General features: G+C 35.7%; 1 protein-coding gene across 4 annotated transcripts in view; it reads left to right on the forward strand.

Annotated features, from left to right (window-relative positions):
• LAMA2 (laminin subunit alpha 2) overlaps positions 1–10999 on the forward strand; it is a 609036-nt gene extending 598037 nt beyond the window's left edge. For all 4 annotated transcript variants that reach the window (XM_042939791.1, XM_042939793.1, XM_042939792.1 and 1 more), the window contains 3 exons: positions 353–483; positions 2403–2625; positions 10025–10999. In XM_042939791.1, coding sequence (XP_042795725.1) covers positions 353–483; positions 2403–2625; positions 10025–10182 — 512 coding nt within the window. In that variant the 3' untranslated portion in view covers positions 10183–10999. The remainder of the gene's footprint in view (positions 1–352; positions 484–2402; positions 2626–10024) is intronic.
• The last annotated feature ends 7618 nt before the right edge of the window (positions 11000–18617 follow it).

Consider the following 18617-nt stretch of genomic DNA (forward strand, 5'->3'; position numbering starts at 1 on the left):
AGAACCATGCATTGCTATGGGATTCTTTGAGCCAATCTCCGTGTGTGTTCATCCATTTAATTATTCAACAACTATGTATTAAACTTCCCTGCGTGCCAGACACCTTGGTAGGCACAGTAATAAAATTGCCCTCACAGAATTTACATGCTAGGAGGGAAGACAACCAAGAAAAGAAGCAATAACTTTAAAGTGTTACATGATACGATGGTGGAAATATAGGCCATAGGAGAGTCTGGAACTTATTATAATTGACGAATATCTGAATTGAGATCTAAACCATTGCATTGTACAAACTTGAATCAACAATCCCTAAACTCTAATCCACATTTTTTTTTTAATCTTCATTTTACAGTTGATGGGTTCAAAGTGGGATTGGACCTTCTTGTAGAATTTGAATTCCGCACAACTAGAACCACTGGAGTTCTTCTAGGAATCAGCAGCCAGAAAATGGATGGAATGGGTGTCGAAATGATTGATGAAAAGGTGAGTGTCAGCTGTCTACCTATTTCTGATTTCCTCATGATATTGTTGTTCATATGTAGAACATCTACATTGTGAAGCCTTGCTGTATTCTTTGTTGGGAGAAAGCTAGATTGTATCTTTCCATCTATCTAGATTATCTCTAATGTGTGTTTTCAACACACTTATTCTGTAGACCAGTGTAAGCTTTAAGTGTGCTAGTTCTACAGTAAGCCAATTGTGTTGACACATAATGGGCCAAATAGTTTTAGATCTCAAGCTCTTACTTGTTGCTAAAAGTACACTGATATCCTCTTTGTGAATACACTGTATGTAAAACTGTAGATTCCAATGGGAAAAACAGGAGGGGGCCTGGATTGTCTAAAATCAGTGTTTGCCTCTTATACCACAGTAGGCACATCTCAGAAGTCAAGATGGCCAACTGACACATCAGTTTCTCAATTTCTATTTAAAAATCATCTAGATACCATTTCAAAAAAGTACTGATTTATACTGAATTTATATCAACATAATCTATTTTGCCAATTTGCTTACAATGGATAAGCTAATTCCAAACACCTCTCCCGTCCCTCCCTGCCTATGAACAGCAACCTGCCGCAAGATGACCTGTGTATATACTTTGTACTGCAGGCAGCAGGTAAAGAGAGGCAGGCAAAGCAAGGAGTCGCCCAAGTTTTCTGTCTGGCTCTTAAATAGGACTCATGCTTCACCCCTGTTCATATGTCCACTCGTATACTGCTGCTGCCTCCCAAGAAGAAAGACCACAGAGTGACCTCAAGACTCTCCCTCCTATCTTCAAACCATCCTCAAAGGCAATAAAGCAAAAAGATCCAGGAGTACAGAGGCAGGAAAGGGGGAACAGACAAGCAACAACTTATGGCTTTGCCAGATTTTCAAGCACGTTCGCTACATCTTGTTGGAGTTCGCTTCATTTCATTGCCCGCTTTTAACCAGTTACTATCAGCTTGTCAGAGTATCAAGTTCCATTACAATGTATGTGTATTTCTCACCAAGTCCTGCTCTTACAAACTCCACCCAATAGAGTAAAACCTTAAGGTTTTGTTTTGTTTTTACATCCCTGTTCAGTTTACAAACTTTTCACCTATTGCAGTTTTTCATCTTTTTAAAAACCCCGTGTCTTTTCTTTTACCTTGTCAAACGTGTTGCAAGACTGACTGTTTTCAATGTTTCAATATGTTTCTTTTCTTCCTCAGCTTCAAAAGAATTCTGTCATCTCAAATTTCAGGGACTGTTCCATGTTACTGAAAACAGGTTTTTCTCATTTAGACATGAACTTCCAATCTAAGTTCTGCATTGTTAAGAATTTAACTGGCCTTCTGGCTGAAAGTCTCTGGCACCTGTGACATGAAGCTTGCCCAAAAAAGTAATTTATGTTATTCGCAATCCTGCATATAAAATGGAATCCATGAAGGAAAAAAAAAGTATACATACAATTAAAACCTCAAAAGCTTACATTTTGCAAAACCAATAATCCTCTAAAATGAATTTGTAAATCAAATTAATGAATTACTCTAAACATCTTTTAAGAAATTTTATAAAGGTTCACTAAGAACTCTCATACTCAATAAAGATCTGTGGTAGAATTTGTCCCTGTGTATATGAGGTTCTTTTTTATTTTTTATCACTTAGACTCATATCACATTTTCTGAAAGCAGAATTATTACTCGTCTCACACATCTTGCTCCAAACAAAGAACATATTTTGTGATTCCTGGTCATTAAATCTGTGTTTTAATTTCTGTCAAGATTTTTTTTTAATTTTTAAAATGTCTCAGATATGTTCATTTCTAACTATTCCAGCCGATGCCTTTTTCCTAGAGACATAACAATTTTTGCTATGCAAACCATCATGAAACCTTTCTAATGAAACCATCTGTGACTGTTCAATTTCCTATTTTCTAGCTTATGTTTCATGTGGACAATGGTGCCGGCCGATTCACTGCTGTCTATGATGCTGGGATCCCTGGGCATTTGTGTGATGGACAATGGCATAAAGTCACAGCCAACAAGATCAAACACCGCATTGAGCTGACGGTAGATGGGAACCAGGTGGTAGCCCAGAGCCCCAACCAGGCATCTACATCAGCTGATACAAATGACCCCGTGTTTGTTGGAGGATTCCCAGGTGAGCCTTATCTACCCCAGCAAGAATTTGTTAGTGGATTTAAAATATTTATATATTTCTATAAATATGTCCAAGAACGTGTGCTTAAGTATACTTCCTAGCTTTAGAATCTACTCCCATAAATAACACCTGAAATTTCAAGTGTGTAAAATGAGCATATTACTTATATAAACCACATGGGGCTGAACTTTACATGATAGCCCCCAAAGTTTCATTCATGAGGAGATGGGGGCTAGAGGAAATGAATTTGCTTATAAAAGATATGAGGCATTTAACAGTCAGAGTTGGTGTTCTTTCTGATTTTTTGAAAATCAATATACCAGAGGAATCATAAATTGTTATGGAACTTATTTCCTCAAGTTCTGGAAATCATTGGGTTAAACACAGCTAATTTCCCCCTTAGGTTATTATAGCATTTATGTTTATATTACAAAGAAACCTAAGCAATAAATCTGCATTCAAAACCCCTGTCCAGCACATTAAGTAGAGCACATAAACCACAGAGTTACCTAAAGTGCCCATAAACAAGAGTGCCCAACTTGATGAGAAATAACCCAACCACCTCTTTTTAAATACTATAATAACACAGACTCTTGGAATGGTCTTTCAGCGTGTTGGCAAGAGAAACTGCCGTTCCCATGTAAAGTTCCTCTGCTTAATAAAAAAAGCAAAATATATATTCAGCAGTGGTTAATGGAGGGAAAGATTTAGGAGAAATGGGGACCAATTCAGAGCTCCTTTTTCCAAAGTTGCTTCTGGGTTTGAAAAGGGCCTACCTCTGCTTCAATCGGGATACCCTCCAAGGTACTTTGAAGGAGATAATGTATTTCTCCACTTAGAGTCTATGAAATGGGATCCTAGTTAGCACTTACTAGGCCTACTGAAAGAATGGAGTGTCTCCTCAACAAAGAAAATACTTTGTGTGAGTTTTCAACCTACTTAACCTTTCAGGATGTATTTTTACAATGAAGAAAGTAATAAAGTCACCATTGAAAGCCCATATCCTAATTCAGTAAAATATTTGATCAATTGATTTGTTTCACTAAATAAAATTCCATAATATATCAGAGTTGTAAACTCATTCATTCCAAACCAAACTCTTTGCTATCTTAAAATGTACAATTCTACATGTCTCCAAATTTCAGCGTACATAACCATAGAAACTTTACAAGTTTAGCTGTTAGCGAAGCTAAGCACAAAATCACTAACTTTGCTTAAAACAGGCTTCCAATTTAATCTCAAGCTAACAGCTGACTAAAACAGGGCCTTAAAAAACTTTCAGCAAAGATGGCAGAGAGGACTCTAAGCTCACCTCATCCAACAGATACAACTAGATAACACATGTTATCATTATAAATAATCCAGAAATGAACTGAAAAGACTGGAAGAAAAAATTCCACAACAAAATGTAGAGAAGAGGCCACAGGGAAGAAGGTAGGAAGGGCAGAGACTCCGTGAGAAGTTAAAGGACCACAGGCCCTTGGTGGAAGTGAGGGAGCACGGTATGCAGAGGGGAGAGAAACAGAGTCACACTGGGGAGTCTACATGGGGAAGGCAATTCCGGGAACGTCTGGCTTTGAAAACAGGAGGGGCCAAATTTTGTGAGCTTTTACAGCCAGCAAGACTTAAAGCCTGGAACCTTAAAAATCAACAGACTTCTCTCTGGGAGAGCCAGAAGGGTGGTAAGAGACTGAGTCCCCACCCTTCAAGAGACAGCACAAAGAACAGCCCAGAGATAACAGCAGAGCAGCGGCAGTTTGAAAAACACCTGGGGCATAAGGGAGGGGAGTTATTTACTGTCCCAGAGGGACAGAGATTGCTGGGAGGCTCCCCCAGAAATAAAGAAGCCAGAAAGCACCATTTCCCTCCCCTGCCCCCCAGCACAAACACACAGCCACCTGCAGGAACTGTTCCCTACTTAACTTGCTTAGACCAAGCCCCACCCCCTCCAGCCCAGCCTGCTTGGATGTTGGTGCTGTGGATCCCCTCCCTCAGAAAACCGGGCTCAATACTGCATCTCCCTACCTCATGTTTTACAGGGCCTCTGTCCCATCTCCCAGAGAGGGCATGCACACCTTGCTAAAACTAGGCACCTTGCTCATGTGCGTTTTGTGGATTGGCCTGGTCTCAGCAGCAGAGACATGTTCTCTCAGGGCAGATGACCAGCTAGACCTTGTTAAAAGTGCGTGCCTACCCACTACTTTCAAGGGCATTAGACTTAGCTGACTTTCCTAACACACAGAAACAGACAAAATGAGGAGACAGAGGAAAATGTCCTAAATGAACAAGACAAAATTACAGCAAGAGACCTAAGTGAAACATAAATAAGTCATATCCATAAAAGAGAATTTGAAGTAATTATCATAAAGATACAGCACTTGAAAAAAAGAGTGGAGAACATGTTGAGACCCTTAACAAAGAGAGAAAAAACAAAATCAGAGGTGAAGAATACAATAATTGAAATTAAGAATACACTAGATAGAATAAATAGCAAATTAGAGGAAGCAGAAAAACAAATCAGCAACCTGGAGAACAGAGTAATGGCAAGTAATCAACCTGAGCAGGTGACAGGAAAAAATAGGCAAAATGACAATAGACTTAGAGAACTCAGTGACTCCATCAAAAGTAATGGCATTCACGTTATAGGGATCCCAGAAGAAGAAGAGAGAGAAAAGGGGGCAGAGCATTTACTTGAAGACTGAATAACTGAAAACTTCTCAAACCTGGGGAAGGAAACAGAAATTCAGATCCAGGAGGCACAAAAATCCCCCAACAAAATGAACACAAGGAGGTCCACACCAAAACACATAGTAATTAAAATGACAAAAAGCACGAAAGCAGCAAAAATCAGTGTATCTGTAAAAAATACCAGTCAATGGACTCATAAAAGGATGTAAAGTATGACACCATATACCTAAAATGTAGTTTTTTTGGGGGGTGTGGGGCGGGGAGAGGTGAAAAAATTGGTTTAAACTTAAGCGACCATCAATTTAATACAAACTGCCATAGGCAGATGATGTTATATACGAACCTACTGGTAACCCCAAATCAAAAACCAGTAACAGATAATGCAAAATATTAAGAGAAAGGAATCCAGTGTATCACTAAGGAAAGCCAACTTATGATGAGAGAAGAGAGCAAGAGAAGAAAGGAACAGAGAAGCTCTACAAAAGCAACCACAAAAAAAATAACAAAATGGCAATAAATTCATGCCTATCAATACATACTTTGAATGTAAATGGACTACATGCTCCATTCAAAAGACGTAGGATATCTGAATGGTTAAAAAAGCAAAACCCATCTATATTCTGCCTACAAGAGACTCTTTTGAGACCAACAGACATCTGCAGATTGAAAGTGGGGGATGGAGAAATATTTATCATGCAAATAGACATGAAAAGTATTGCCAGGGTGGCAATACTTACATCAGGGAAGATAGACTTTGAAACAAAGACTTTAACAAGAGGCAAAAAAGGACACTACATAATAATAAAGGGAAAAATCCAACAAAATGATGTAACAGTGGTGAATATCTATGCACCCAATATGGAAGCACCCAAATAACAAAAATTTAAAAAGCTAATAACAAGTATAAAGAAACTAATAGTACAGTAACACCCCTTTTTAACACCCCATTTTCATCAATAGATTATCTAAACAAAATCAATAAGGAAAGGGTGGCTTTGAATGACATACTGGACCAGAGGCATTTAACAGATAGATCCAGAACATTCCATCTTAAAACAGCAGAATACCATTTTTTTAAGTGCACATGGAACATTCTCCACAGTATGTCACATATTAGGCCACAAAACAAGTCTCAACAAATTTAAAAAGGTCACAGACATACTTTTCTGACCCAAATACAATGGAACTAGAAATCAACCACAAGAAAAAATTTGGAAAAAACACAAATACATGGAGATTAAATAACATGCTACTAAACAATAAATTTGTCAACCAAGAAATCAAATAAAAAATTTAAAAAATACATGGTAACAAATGAAAACTCAATGGTCCAAAATCTTTGGGATGCAGCAAGTTGGTTGTGAGAGGGAAGTTTACAACAATACAGGCCTACATCAAAAAGCAAAAAAAAAAAAACAAAACAAAAAACTCAAATAAACAATGTAAACTTACACCTAAAGGAACTAGAAAAAGAACAACAAACCTAAAAACAGCAGAAGAAATAATAAAAATTAACACAAAAATAAATGAAATAGAAACACCAAAAAAAAAAAAAAAAAAAGATCAATAAAAGCAGGAGCTAGTTCTTTGAAAAGATCAACGAAATTGATAAACATCTAGCTAGACTCAAAGAAAAAAAAGGGAGAGAGAACTCAAAGCCAGAAATGAAAGAGGAGAAATAACCCACACCACACAAATACCAAGGATTATAAAATAATACTAAGATTATATGAAAACAAATTGGATAACCTAGAGGAAATGGATAAATTCCTAGAAACATATAACCTCCCAAAAGTGAGTCAGGAAGAAAGAGAAAATTTGAACAGACCAATTACTAGAAATGAAATTAAATCAATAATCAAAAAACTCCCAACAAACACAAGTCAGGACCAGAGAGCTTCACAAGTGAAGTCTACCAAATATTTAAAGAAGAATCAATACATGGTCTTCTCAAACTTAAAAAATAGAAGAGGAAGGAAAGCTTCCAATTTAATTCTATGAGGCCAGCATTACCAAAACCAGAATAAGATTCTACAAAAAAGAGAAAAAACTACAGGCCAGTATATCTGATGAAATTAGATGCAAAAATTCTCAACAAAATACTAGCAAACTGAATCCAAGAATACATTTTTAAAAATCATTCACCACGATCAAGTAGGAAGGGGTAAAAACTATATGATCATTTCAACAGATGCAGAAAAAGCATTTGACAAAGTACAATATTCATTCATGATAAAAAGCCTCAACAAAGTAGGTTTAGAGGAACATACCACAAAAGTAGGTTCATAGAGACCATGTATGAAACCCCACAGTTAACATCGTACTCAATGGTGAAAAACTGAGAGATTTTCCACTAAGGTCAAAAATAAGACTAAATTGTCCACTCTCACTACTTTTCTTCAATATAGTACTGGAAGTCCTAGCCATTGCAATTAGATTTGAAAAAAAAAAAAAAAAAAAAAGAATAAAATTCATCCAGATTGGTAAGGAAGAAGTAAAATTTTCACTATTTGATGACATGATACCTATATATAGAAAACCCTAAATTCCACCAAAAAAAAAAAAAAAAAGAAAGAAAAAAAAATCCTACCATAACTGATAAAGGAATTCAGTAAGGTTGCAATACAAAATCAATGTACAGATATCTGTTGCATTTCGATACACAATTAATGAGCAGCAGAAAGAGAAATTAAGAAAACAACCCCATGTACAAGCACCAAGAAAATATATACCTAGGAATAAACATAACCAAGGAGGAGAAAGACCTATACTCTGAAAACTATAAAACACTGATGAAAGAAATTGAAGATGACACAAACAAATGGACATTCCATGCTCATGGATTGGAAGGTCAAGTAGTGTTAAAACATCCATACTACCCAAAGCAATCATCAGATTGAAACAATCCCTATCAAAATGCTAACTGCATTTTCCACAGAACTAGAACAAATCATCCTAATTTTTTTTTTTTAAAAAGATTTATTTGTCAGTAATCTCCACACCCAGTGTGGGGCTCAGACTCACAACCCTGAGATCAAGAGTCACATGCCCCACCAGCCACTGCAACAATCCTAAAATTTGTGTCAAAGCATAAAAGACTCCAAATAGCCAAAACAATCTTAAAAAAGAAACACGAAACTGGAGGTATCACAATTTCAGATTTCAAGTAATATTACAAACCTGTAATAATCAAACCAGTATGCTACTGGCACAGAAACATGTAGAAAATAGAACAGAATAGAAAGCCTAGAAATAAACCCACAATTCATATTTGACAAAAGAGGCAAGAATATGCAGTAGCAAAAAGTCTCTTCAACAAATAGTATTAAGAAAACTGGGCAGTTACATGCAAAAGAGTCAAACTGGACCACTTTCTTACACCATGAACACACGCAAAAAAAAAAAACAAAAAAACTCAAAATGGACTAAGGACTTAAATATAAGATCTGAAACGTTAAAATCCTAGAAGAGAGCACAGACAGTAATTTCTCTGACATGGGCCATAACAACATCTTTCTAGATGTGTCTCCTGAGGCAAGGGAAACAACAGCAAAAATAAACTATTAGGATTACATCAAAATAAAAAGCTTCTGCACAGCAAAGGAAACAACCAACAGAACTAAAAGACAGCCTACTGAATGGGAGAAGGTATTTGCAAATGATATATCTGATACAAAGTTAGTATTTAAAATATATAAAGAACCAATATAACTCAACACCCAAAAATCAAATAATCCAATAAAAAAGGGGCAGAAGACATGAACAGACATTTCTCTAAACAAGACATACAGATGGCCAACAGACACATGAAAAGATGCTTAATATCACTCATCACCAGGGTAATGCAAATCAAAACCACAATGAGGTATCACCTCACACTGTCAGAATGGCTAAAATTAAAAAACAAGAAACAACAAGAGTTGGAGAAGATGTGAAATAAAAGGAACCTTTGTGTACTGTTGGTGGGAATGCAAACTGGTGTGGCCACTGAAAAAGTATGAAGGTTCTTCAAAAAATTAAAAATGGAATTACCTTATGATCCAATAATCACACTACTGGGTATATACTCAAACACAAAATATACTAATTTGAAGGGATATATGCACCCCTATGTTTATTGCAGCATTATTTACAATAGCCAAACTATGGAAGCAGGTAAATGGCTATCAATAGATGAATAAAGAAGATGTGGTATGTATGTGTGTATATGTGTATATACACACACATATACATACATACATACAATGGAATATTATTCAGCCATAAAAAGAATAAAATCCTGTCATTTGCAACAGATAGATCAGACGGTATAATGCTAAGTGAAATGAGCCAGTGAGAGAAAGACAAATAGCATATGACTTCACTTATATGTGAAATTTAAGAAATAAAACAAATGAACAAAGGGGGGAAAAGAAAGAAAGACAAACCAAAAAACAAAAACCAAAAACCAGAAATACCGATTCTTAACTATAGAGAGCAGATGGTTCCCAGAGAGGAGGTGGGTGGGAGGATGGATGAAGCAGGTAAACGGGACTGAGAGCACACCTGTCTTGATGAGCGCTGAGTTGTAGATGGAATTCTTGAATCACTGTATTTTACACCTGAAAATAATGTAATACAGTGTGTTAATTACACTGGAATTAAACTTTAAAAATACCTTTAACATGGAAGCCACATTTCAAAACTGAGTCTTTTTTGCTTTCTTTTTCAGATGGCCTCAATCAGTTTGGCCTGACAACCAACATTAGGTTCCGAGGTTGCATCCGATCTCTGAGGCTCACGAAAGGCACAGGCAAGCCGCTGGAGGTCAATTTTGCCAAGGCCCTGGAACTATGGGGCGTTCAACCTGTATCATGCCCAGCCAACTAATAGGTTTAACTCCAAGAAAGGCCCTTCAAAATAAGTATATCAAGTAAAAGAAATATATCTTACCTATATACGTTATTAAAACTAATTTGTGCATGTATATTGAATTATTTCTGTACTCATGGCGCTGATTCAGAGCCCAGACCGACTTTAAATTCAACTTAAGTCCATGAATATTAAACCAATTATTTCATTCTAAATAATTGCTTGTTTTGTGTGATTTTAAAGATGAAAGGCAACTGACCATAAATTATTGAATTTGCAACATGCCTTGAAGTCATCTCAAGAAAAGCTGAGATGTAATTTGTGAATGCAACTTTTTGATTGTTTTTATTAACTCCTATTAAAACTTTTTTCATCCTTTTCCATGTACATCATCTTTGGCTTTCTGTTCAGGCCACTGAAAACAACAATGGATTTGGCATGTTTGGGAGGAAATCAGCTCCTTACTCCCTATGTTTGAGAAAGCATTAGCAAATCATTTCCCTGATGTAGGTTTATTATTAGAGAGTTTAACTAGCCATATGAATGAATACTTTTTTTGTGCTGAGCATGTATTTAGAGAGTATAGATCAGATTCTGGCAAGAGAGCTTAATTACTTGATTTTCTTGTTTGATAATGATTTATAGGCTTTGGGGAGACACCAGAACCAAGCTCCAGAATGACAATTAAGCACACATTTGATACTATATTACTGAGACTATGGGCTCCTTAAATTTTCAGTGAATATCACAGTATACATAATCACAGAGGAATAATGCTGAAATGCATTTTTATTTACCAGGAAACAATAAACCAGAAACTTAATAGAAGTACATTGCTGAGTCTTTTTGAGTGATAATTTGATTTAACAAATTAATTTCCTTAAAAAAAAGTCTGTGTTTAGTTCTTCTTTTATCTACTCTTTCAATCATCTTCAAAGGGGTCTTTGAGAAGACTGACCTAGATTTTATTCATCAATTTAAGAAGGAAGTGTTTCATTTGCCATCTTCAGTAGAAATAGTTGTAGTCTAATAACGCCGAACATGTAAAAGAACAGACTTCCTTCACATGGTAATTTTAACAAAAGAAAAATAATCCTTTTTGACAGTGCTATCCACAAGGGGAAAGAAGGTGCTGTTTCTAATCAAGGAGATGGCTAATACACTCAGCATTTCACCATTAGCCAGTTGCTTGATATCATTTGCCTATATAACCTCATTCTAGATCAAGCAATCTCAATCATGGCTCCATTTTGGAATTTCTGGGGAAGCTTGATTTAGTCTAGGATGTAGCCTGGGCATGAATATTTTTAAAAAGCTTCCCAGGCAACTCTAAAGTTCCATCAGGAATGAGAACCACTGTTCTAAAGAGAGAAAGTATCCACTATGTCATAGAGTTGTAGAGTCCTCTAACAATCTATTGTTGTTGACTTTGTCTTGGCCATTTCCTCACACATAAAAAAAATAATATTAAATCAAGTTAATGCCTTTTGAGGCATCTTTAAGTCATAAAACTGAGAACCAATGTGTTTTAAAAATGAAGATGTTCCTTCTCCACTGAACACTGACAAGATTTGTGCTTACCTGGAAAATAAGTGAATAAACAGAAATAAAGATGCTAAGTTCCTAAATTAAAAGTTAATGCCTTTCTTTCCTGAAGCCTCAACAGAAAGAAATATAACAAATTTGAAAGCAAAGGTACTCAATTAATAATCCTATCAGAGTCAAGTCCTGTTGAGGTCGATTTGTAGGTGAATGCCTTAGAATGGTAGAATTGGAAGGGCCCTTTGAAATCAATAAGTACAGTGGTTCTCATCTCTTGCTAGACATTAAAATTGCCTTGGGTACATATAAAAAGAAAAGATTCTTATATCTGTATATCACCCCAGACGTTAGTCTCTGAGTAAGGCCCTGGCATTGGCATTTTCTAAACATCTCCAGTTGATTCTAATGTGTGACTAAGGCTGAGAACTTGGGTTTCTACTGCCTCCCTATTTTATGGGGGAGGAACTGGAACAAATGCAGAGAGAGTTGATGTGTGCTTCAAGCCCCACATTAGTTAAGTTTTCCAAAATATTCCCAAGAAAGCTGATCTGGACCCAAGCAGAATTCACTGAATCAGGTATTGGCTAAATTTGTCCCAGACAAAATCCATATTCAAAAGTGGATCATGAATTTGTATGGACAAAACTTGTCCAAATTCTAAGATGAGAAATAAGGAAATTTTATGAACAGGAAAAGTTTCTCTGGCATATTTTAATTCTCTACCTCAATAATCAGATTTTTATCCCAAAGCAAAACATTTCCTTCACCCAACCTTAATCCCCTCAATAATTTCCTCACCTCCTTCCACCCACAGCCCAATCACGAAGAAGACAGAATACTTTTCATTTATTTTTCAAACACCCACTCCTACCAGGTTGTCAACCTTCTTTAAGAAGGTGCTTTGCACTTCAGAAGAAAAACATTTATGAAGGGAGTTTTATTGAAGTTACCATGGTGAGCACAGCTGACAATGGAATATAAGAAACTGAGCAGATTTCAGACCCAAAGCACTAGAACACTGGCAAAGTTTCAATTAGTGGTTTTAAAAATCATAACTATTTTCTCCTTCTTTGATTTAGCCTATTGTCTCCAACTACAGAATTCTTCTAGATTTTCTGCTTAACAACAGAGGAAAAGACTACTTTGACAAATTAAAAATCTCAATTTTATGTGAAATATTTACTGAATTATTAGGGAATATAATTGGTATCTACAATTATTATGGAAACAAAATACAATAGCTTTCCCAAGTACAGAGCATAGTCTTTCACTACCACTTGCAGAAGATATGACTTCCTGCTAATGCAGGACTGCAAAAGCATTTTTCAATGTCTTTTAATCTCTGTTGAATCAAGAGAGAAATACAAACCTGTTGTACTGTACTCATCTGCTTGACTGAAATTAGTACATACTTCAGACCCAATGAGCACTTGAAGGGAAAGGATCTCCCAGGCTGTGCCTGAAATTCTCTTGTTTGGAATCTTGATATGCAGGTTAGTGACTCAAGCTCACTCTTGGGCATTTGTGCCAGAAACCTAAGTGACATGAAATGTGTGCCCGTTGTCAAAATGAGAGTGTTATGACATGAACTGTGCTCCCCCCCTCTTCCAAATTCATGTGTTGAAGTTTTAGCCCCCAATACCTTAAAATGTGACTGTACTTGCAGAAGGGGATTTAAAAGAGGTAATTAAGGAAAAATGAAGTCATGTGGGTGAGCCCTAATCCAACATGACAGATGTCCTTATAAGAAAGGGGTAAGACACAGGGAAAAGACCTTGTGAAGACACAGGGAAAAGACCTTGTGAAGACACAGAGAGAAGATGGCCATCTACCAGCCCAGGAGAGAGGCCTCTAGAAGAAACCAACCCTGCCAACATCTTGAAATCTAGTCTCCAGCATTGTGAGAAAATAAATCTCCACTGTGTAAGCCACCTAGTCTGTGGTACGTTGCTATGGAAGTCCCAGCAAAATAACGCAGAGCCTTTCTGCATAAATACACAAATACATACACACATAGAACATCAACATATTTCAGATTCCTTTAGAGTGACATGTACTTCAGAGAAATCCATTATTTTGAACAGTGGCCATTATCACTTACATAAATGAACACAAAAAATTGAGACTAAAAAAATGAAAGAATATTCACAACATACTTAAAGAGAGAAGTTGTTTTTATATGTGCTTGGGGATATTAGGAATAGCTACATAGTAATTATAAATCAAAGAAATAGTGTTCTTCTTAATACCACCACTTACTGAACCTTTCAGCAGAATGGACTCTCTGGAGAGCTTTCCTGGTTTGTATTTTCATGTTTGGAGAACTACTAATTTATCCTTGGACAAATCAAAGTCCTGCTTTATTTGGGAAGGTTGTCTCTCTAGAGCTCAGCCCTCTTCAGGGACATACCTAATAATATAAAATGTGATAGCATGGGAGGTGGTGAAGAGTAATTAGATTCTGATATATTTTGAAGATAGATTAGTGTTTCTATCAAAGTGAGAGTGTTATGACATAAACTGTGCTCCCCCTCTCCGAATTCATGTGTTGATTTTTAGCCCCCAACCTTAAAATGTGAGTGAAGGGGATCAAAAGAGGTAATTAAGGCAAAATGAAGATGGCCTATGGAGTATGAGAAAATAAAGTACTGATAACTTCTAAGCATCTGAAAGAATAGAGTAGGCATTATTTGGAGATGGGGGGTTGTAGTCAAAGTGGGGCTTTTACAGATAGGAAAACCAGGTCATTGGTTTTAGATATTAATTTTAAACTTATCCATTAGATACTTAAGACCACTGTACCATAGGCAATTGGATAATGAGTCTGGAGTTATAAGTGTAAATATGGGAATCATCAGAACATTGATGTTATTTGTAGCCACAAGACTGATGAGATCACCAAGGGAGTGAGTGTAGTTAGAGGACTATGGACACACCAAAATTAAGAGTATTAGCGTATGGATATCAAAAAAAAAATTCAAAATTTAGACAAAAGAAATCACTGGGTGTTCTTTCAGTGCAGTACTGGGTTTGAGTTTCTGTTGACTGGCCTATTTTATAACTCTATAATGTCAAAGGTATCTTGTAGATTTTTGTCACATAGAAATATAAATAAATTTTGTCTGGTTGAAGGTAACAATTTTTTATCGAACTGAGAAATCTTATCTTAATATTCCTTTATGTATATGTCTGTGTGTGTATAGATTCTCAAATGCTCTTTAGACCAGTTCATCATCTTATTTCTTCCCTCATTGAGTTAAATAAAATCTTTGACGTGTATTCACAACATATTTGCCTGCGAGTCATAAATATTTAACCTTTTGAAAACTATACTTTAGCAGGGCAGAAGGCAACGAACGAGGAGGAATGAATCTGACCAGCTTAAATCAAAACCAAAAGCCAAGTCACACAATGAGTTCATTTATGAATGAATTTTCTCAATTCCCTAAGCGTATGTTTTCATTGCCGCATTTCTTGTGAAGTAAATATTATTTTAGAAATTTAAAATAATGTTAAGATGAAAAAAAGCTTAAGAATTACAGCTTTTTATTTCACTTTTTCTTGGTAATTTCTCTCCCCGGCTACTCCAGCCTCCACTTTTACACACAACACACACACACACACACACACACACACACACACACAGTCTTAGGGATGTGGTAATGTTGGAACTGGGAGATTGTGGCCAAATAAACTATTGACTTTTAAATTCCTTTAGAGAAGTGTGGTCTAAACTTTTGACACTCAAACTCTTGTGTATAACATCTAATCATAAAGACATGCATACACTCTTTTAATCATTTTGTTACTTATGAAATACATAAGTCAAAGACTTAAAAACAATTAGATCCACATATTAAGATTTTGTATAATTATATAATATTTCCTAATAAAGCCATTATCTTACATATAACAGAAATCAAATTGACTGCTAAAACACACAAAAGGCATATCTGAATAGATTGACCAAATTTGGAGAGTATATTTTGGATTGGCTTACTTGAAATGCATAGAAGCTATGCAGCATACACAGAATTCATCAGAAGTACCCTGATGGGCACTTCAGAGAAATGGGCAATCATCCCTAAAACTGAAATATCAACATTAGAGACTGCTGACTGCAGATGGAGAAAGACATGCCATACATACTAAGACAGGATGACCAGGAAAAACACACAAGATCAAGTATGAGCCCCAAAACAAAATTCACTGAAAAGATACTACAAATTTTAGGTGACAATGTTTCATTGAGATGTATTTTGCATTCAAAACTCTATAGAGTATGTTCCAGGGTTAAAACTGTCAGAATTTATTTAATTAAGTAAGTGACAGTTCATGAGTCTTCTCAGAGGTGTAGAATAAGCCAGCCAAAGTTTTTCTATATTAACAGATAGAGATGGAAGAGAGAGAGAGAGAGAGAGAGAGAGAGAGAGAGAGAGATTGTTACTTTTCTCATTTTAAAGGCAATGCTTACTTTTAAAAAATAAAAAATAAAAGCAATGCCCACTTTAAATATATAATAAAAGCAAATTTATTGATAAATTCTTTTTATTTGATCCTAATATATAGAATTTACATTAATATTTTGATTAAAATTTTAGCAATGTGTTGTAGCATCAAAAATGAATCAAAACTATATAATATGATGTTAGCAATTTTTATACAACAAATAAAAGTGGTTCATTTTAATATTTTTCATTTTTTATTTCTCAATGACAATTAAAAGGGGAATTTTCCACTACTATATGCAGGCACTTCTCAAAACTAACGTATTGTTACTGTGAATAATTTAGTGCATTAAATAAATACTTAACTGGATATAATTTAACAATTTATTTTATCTTATAAATTGGTTTCTAGGGGCATCTGGGTGGCTCAGTAGGTTGAGTGACTCTTGATTTTGGCTCAGGTCATGATCCCTGGGTTGTGGGACCAAGCCCCATGTTGAGATCTGTGCTGAGCATGGAGCCTGCTTAAGATTCATTCATTCATTCATTCATTCAGTCATTCTCTTTCTCTCTCCCCACACCCCTCTCCCCTGCTCACTCTCTCTAAAATAAAAAAATTGGGGCGCCTGGGTGGCTCAGTCGGTTGAGCGTCCGACTTCAGCTCAGGTCATGATCTCGCGATCCGTAAGTTCGAGCTCCGCATCGGGCTCTGGGCTGATGGCTCAGAGCCTGGAGCCTGCTTCTGATCCTGTGTCTCCCTCTCTCTCTGCTCCTCCCCTGCTCATACTCTGTCTCCCTCTCAAAAATAAGTAAAGATTTTTTAAAAATTAAAAAAAAAAACAATTGATTTCTAATGTATTAGAGATAATTATGATGCATCATATACAATTTTTTATTATCATATACAATTTCTTAAATTAAGGATCTGATGAGGAAAATTTGCAGAAATTAACTTTAAAACAATATCAAGGTGCCCAGCATCCCTCTGTTGGGTAGTAAACCTACTGAATAACTTAAAACTTGATGTAGGGATTATCAGAAACAATAATATGAGGGAGAGGGGGAAGAAAGGGGATTAATAAGGATTTTTTCAGGGAGACTGGAATAACAAACTTATTTAAAAATTACATAATAATCCAAATAATATTGGTTTAAACCAATGTAATGCATATAATTCAACTGAATTCCTAAACTATGCTAGAATATTATATTTAAAAGTATAGATTAATAGTTTTCCAAATGTGATTGTTCTGACTCTACCAAGTACCAATGGGTTCAAGTGTGTCCAGAAGCTCATCTCTGAAAAAGTGCAGTAATTATAAAGCAGAGTAATGGGAGAAGAAAGTTCTTGAATGAATAATTGAACAGAAATACAACAGGAACTTGAGGACACAAGATTCAGACATTGAAATCAAAAGAGTCCTCTTTGAATTAAAGCATTGCCAAAATCCCTCTTCCTTAAAAGACTATGAAGAGTAGAACTGCTATCAAAAGAAAAAGAAAGAGAAAGAGAAAGAACGATTTATTTAAATCAACCTTTCAATTAAGAATAAATTATTTCCATGCTCATGGATTGGGAGAAATAATATTGTCAAAATGTCTATACTAAACAAAGCAACTTACAGATTTAATGCAATCCCTATGAAATTACCAACAGCATTTTTCATAGAACTAGAATAAACAACTCTAAAATTTACTGTATGGAACCACAAAAGGCCTTTAATAGCCAAGGCAATCTTGACAAAGAAGAATAAAGCTGAAGGTATCACAAACCCAGATTTCAAGATATACCTACAAAGCTGTAGTAATCAAAACAATGTGGTAGCAGCACAAAAATAGACATAGATCAATAGAGAATAGAAAACCCAGAAATAAATTCACCCTTTTATGGTCAATTAATCTATGACAAAGGAGGCAAGAATATACATGGGGAAAAGATAATCTCTTGTTAATGGTGCTGGGAAAACTGGACAGCCACATGCAAAAGAATCAAACATGACCATTTTTTTACACCATACATAAAAATAAAACTCAAAATTTATTAATGATCTAAAGATAGGACCTGAAACCATAAAACCCCTAGAAGAAAACATAAGCAGTAATTTCTTTGACATCGGCAACATTTTTCTAGATATGTTTCCCCAGGTAAGGGAAACAAAAGCCAAAAACTACTGGGACTACACCAAAATAAAAAGCTTTTGTACACTGGAGGAAACCATCAAGAAAACAAAAAGTCAACCTACTGAATGGGAGAAGATATTTGCAGATGATATATCCAATAAGGGGTTACTATCCAAAATATATGAAGAACTTCTACAACTCAACCCCCAAATACAAACACAAATAACCCAATTAAAAAATGGGCAAGGAACCCGAATAGACACTCTTCCAAAAAAGACATACAGATGGCAAACAGACACTCGAGAAGATGCTCAACATTAGTAATCGTCAGGGAAATCAAAA

The sequence above is a fragment of the Panthera leo genome, chromosome B2 (genome assembly GCF_018350215.1).
Source record: "Panthera leo isolate Ple1 chromosome B2, P.leo_Ple1_pat1.1, whole genome shotgun sequence".
NCBI lineage: Eukaryota > Metazoa > Chordata > Mammalia > Carnivora > Felidae > Panthera > Panthera leo.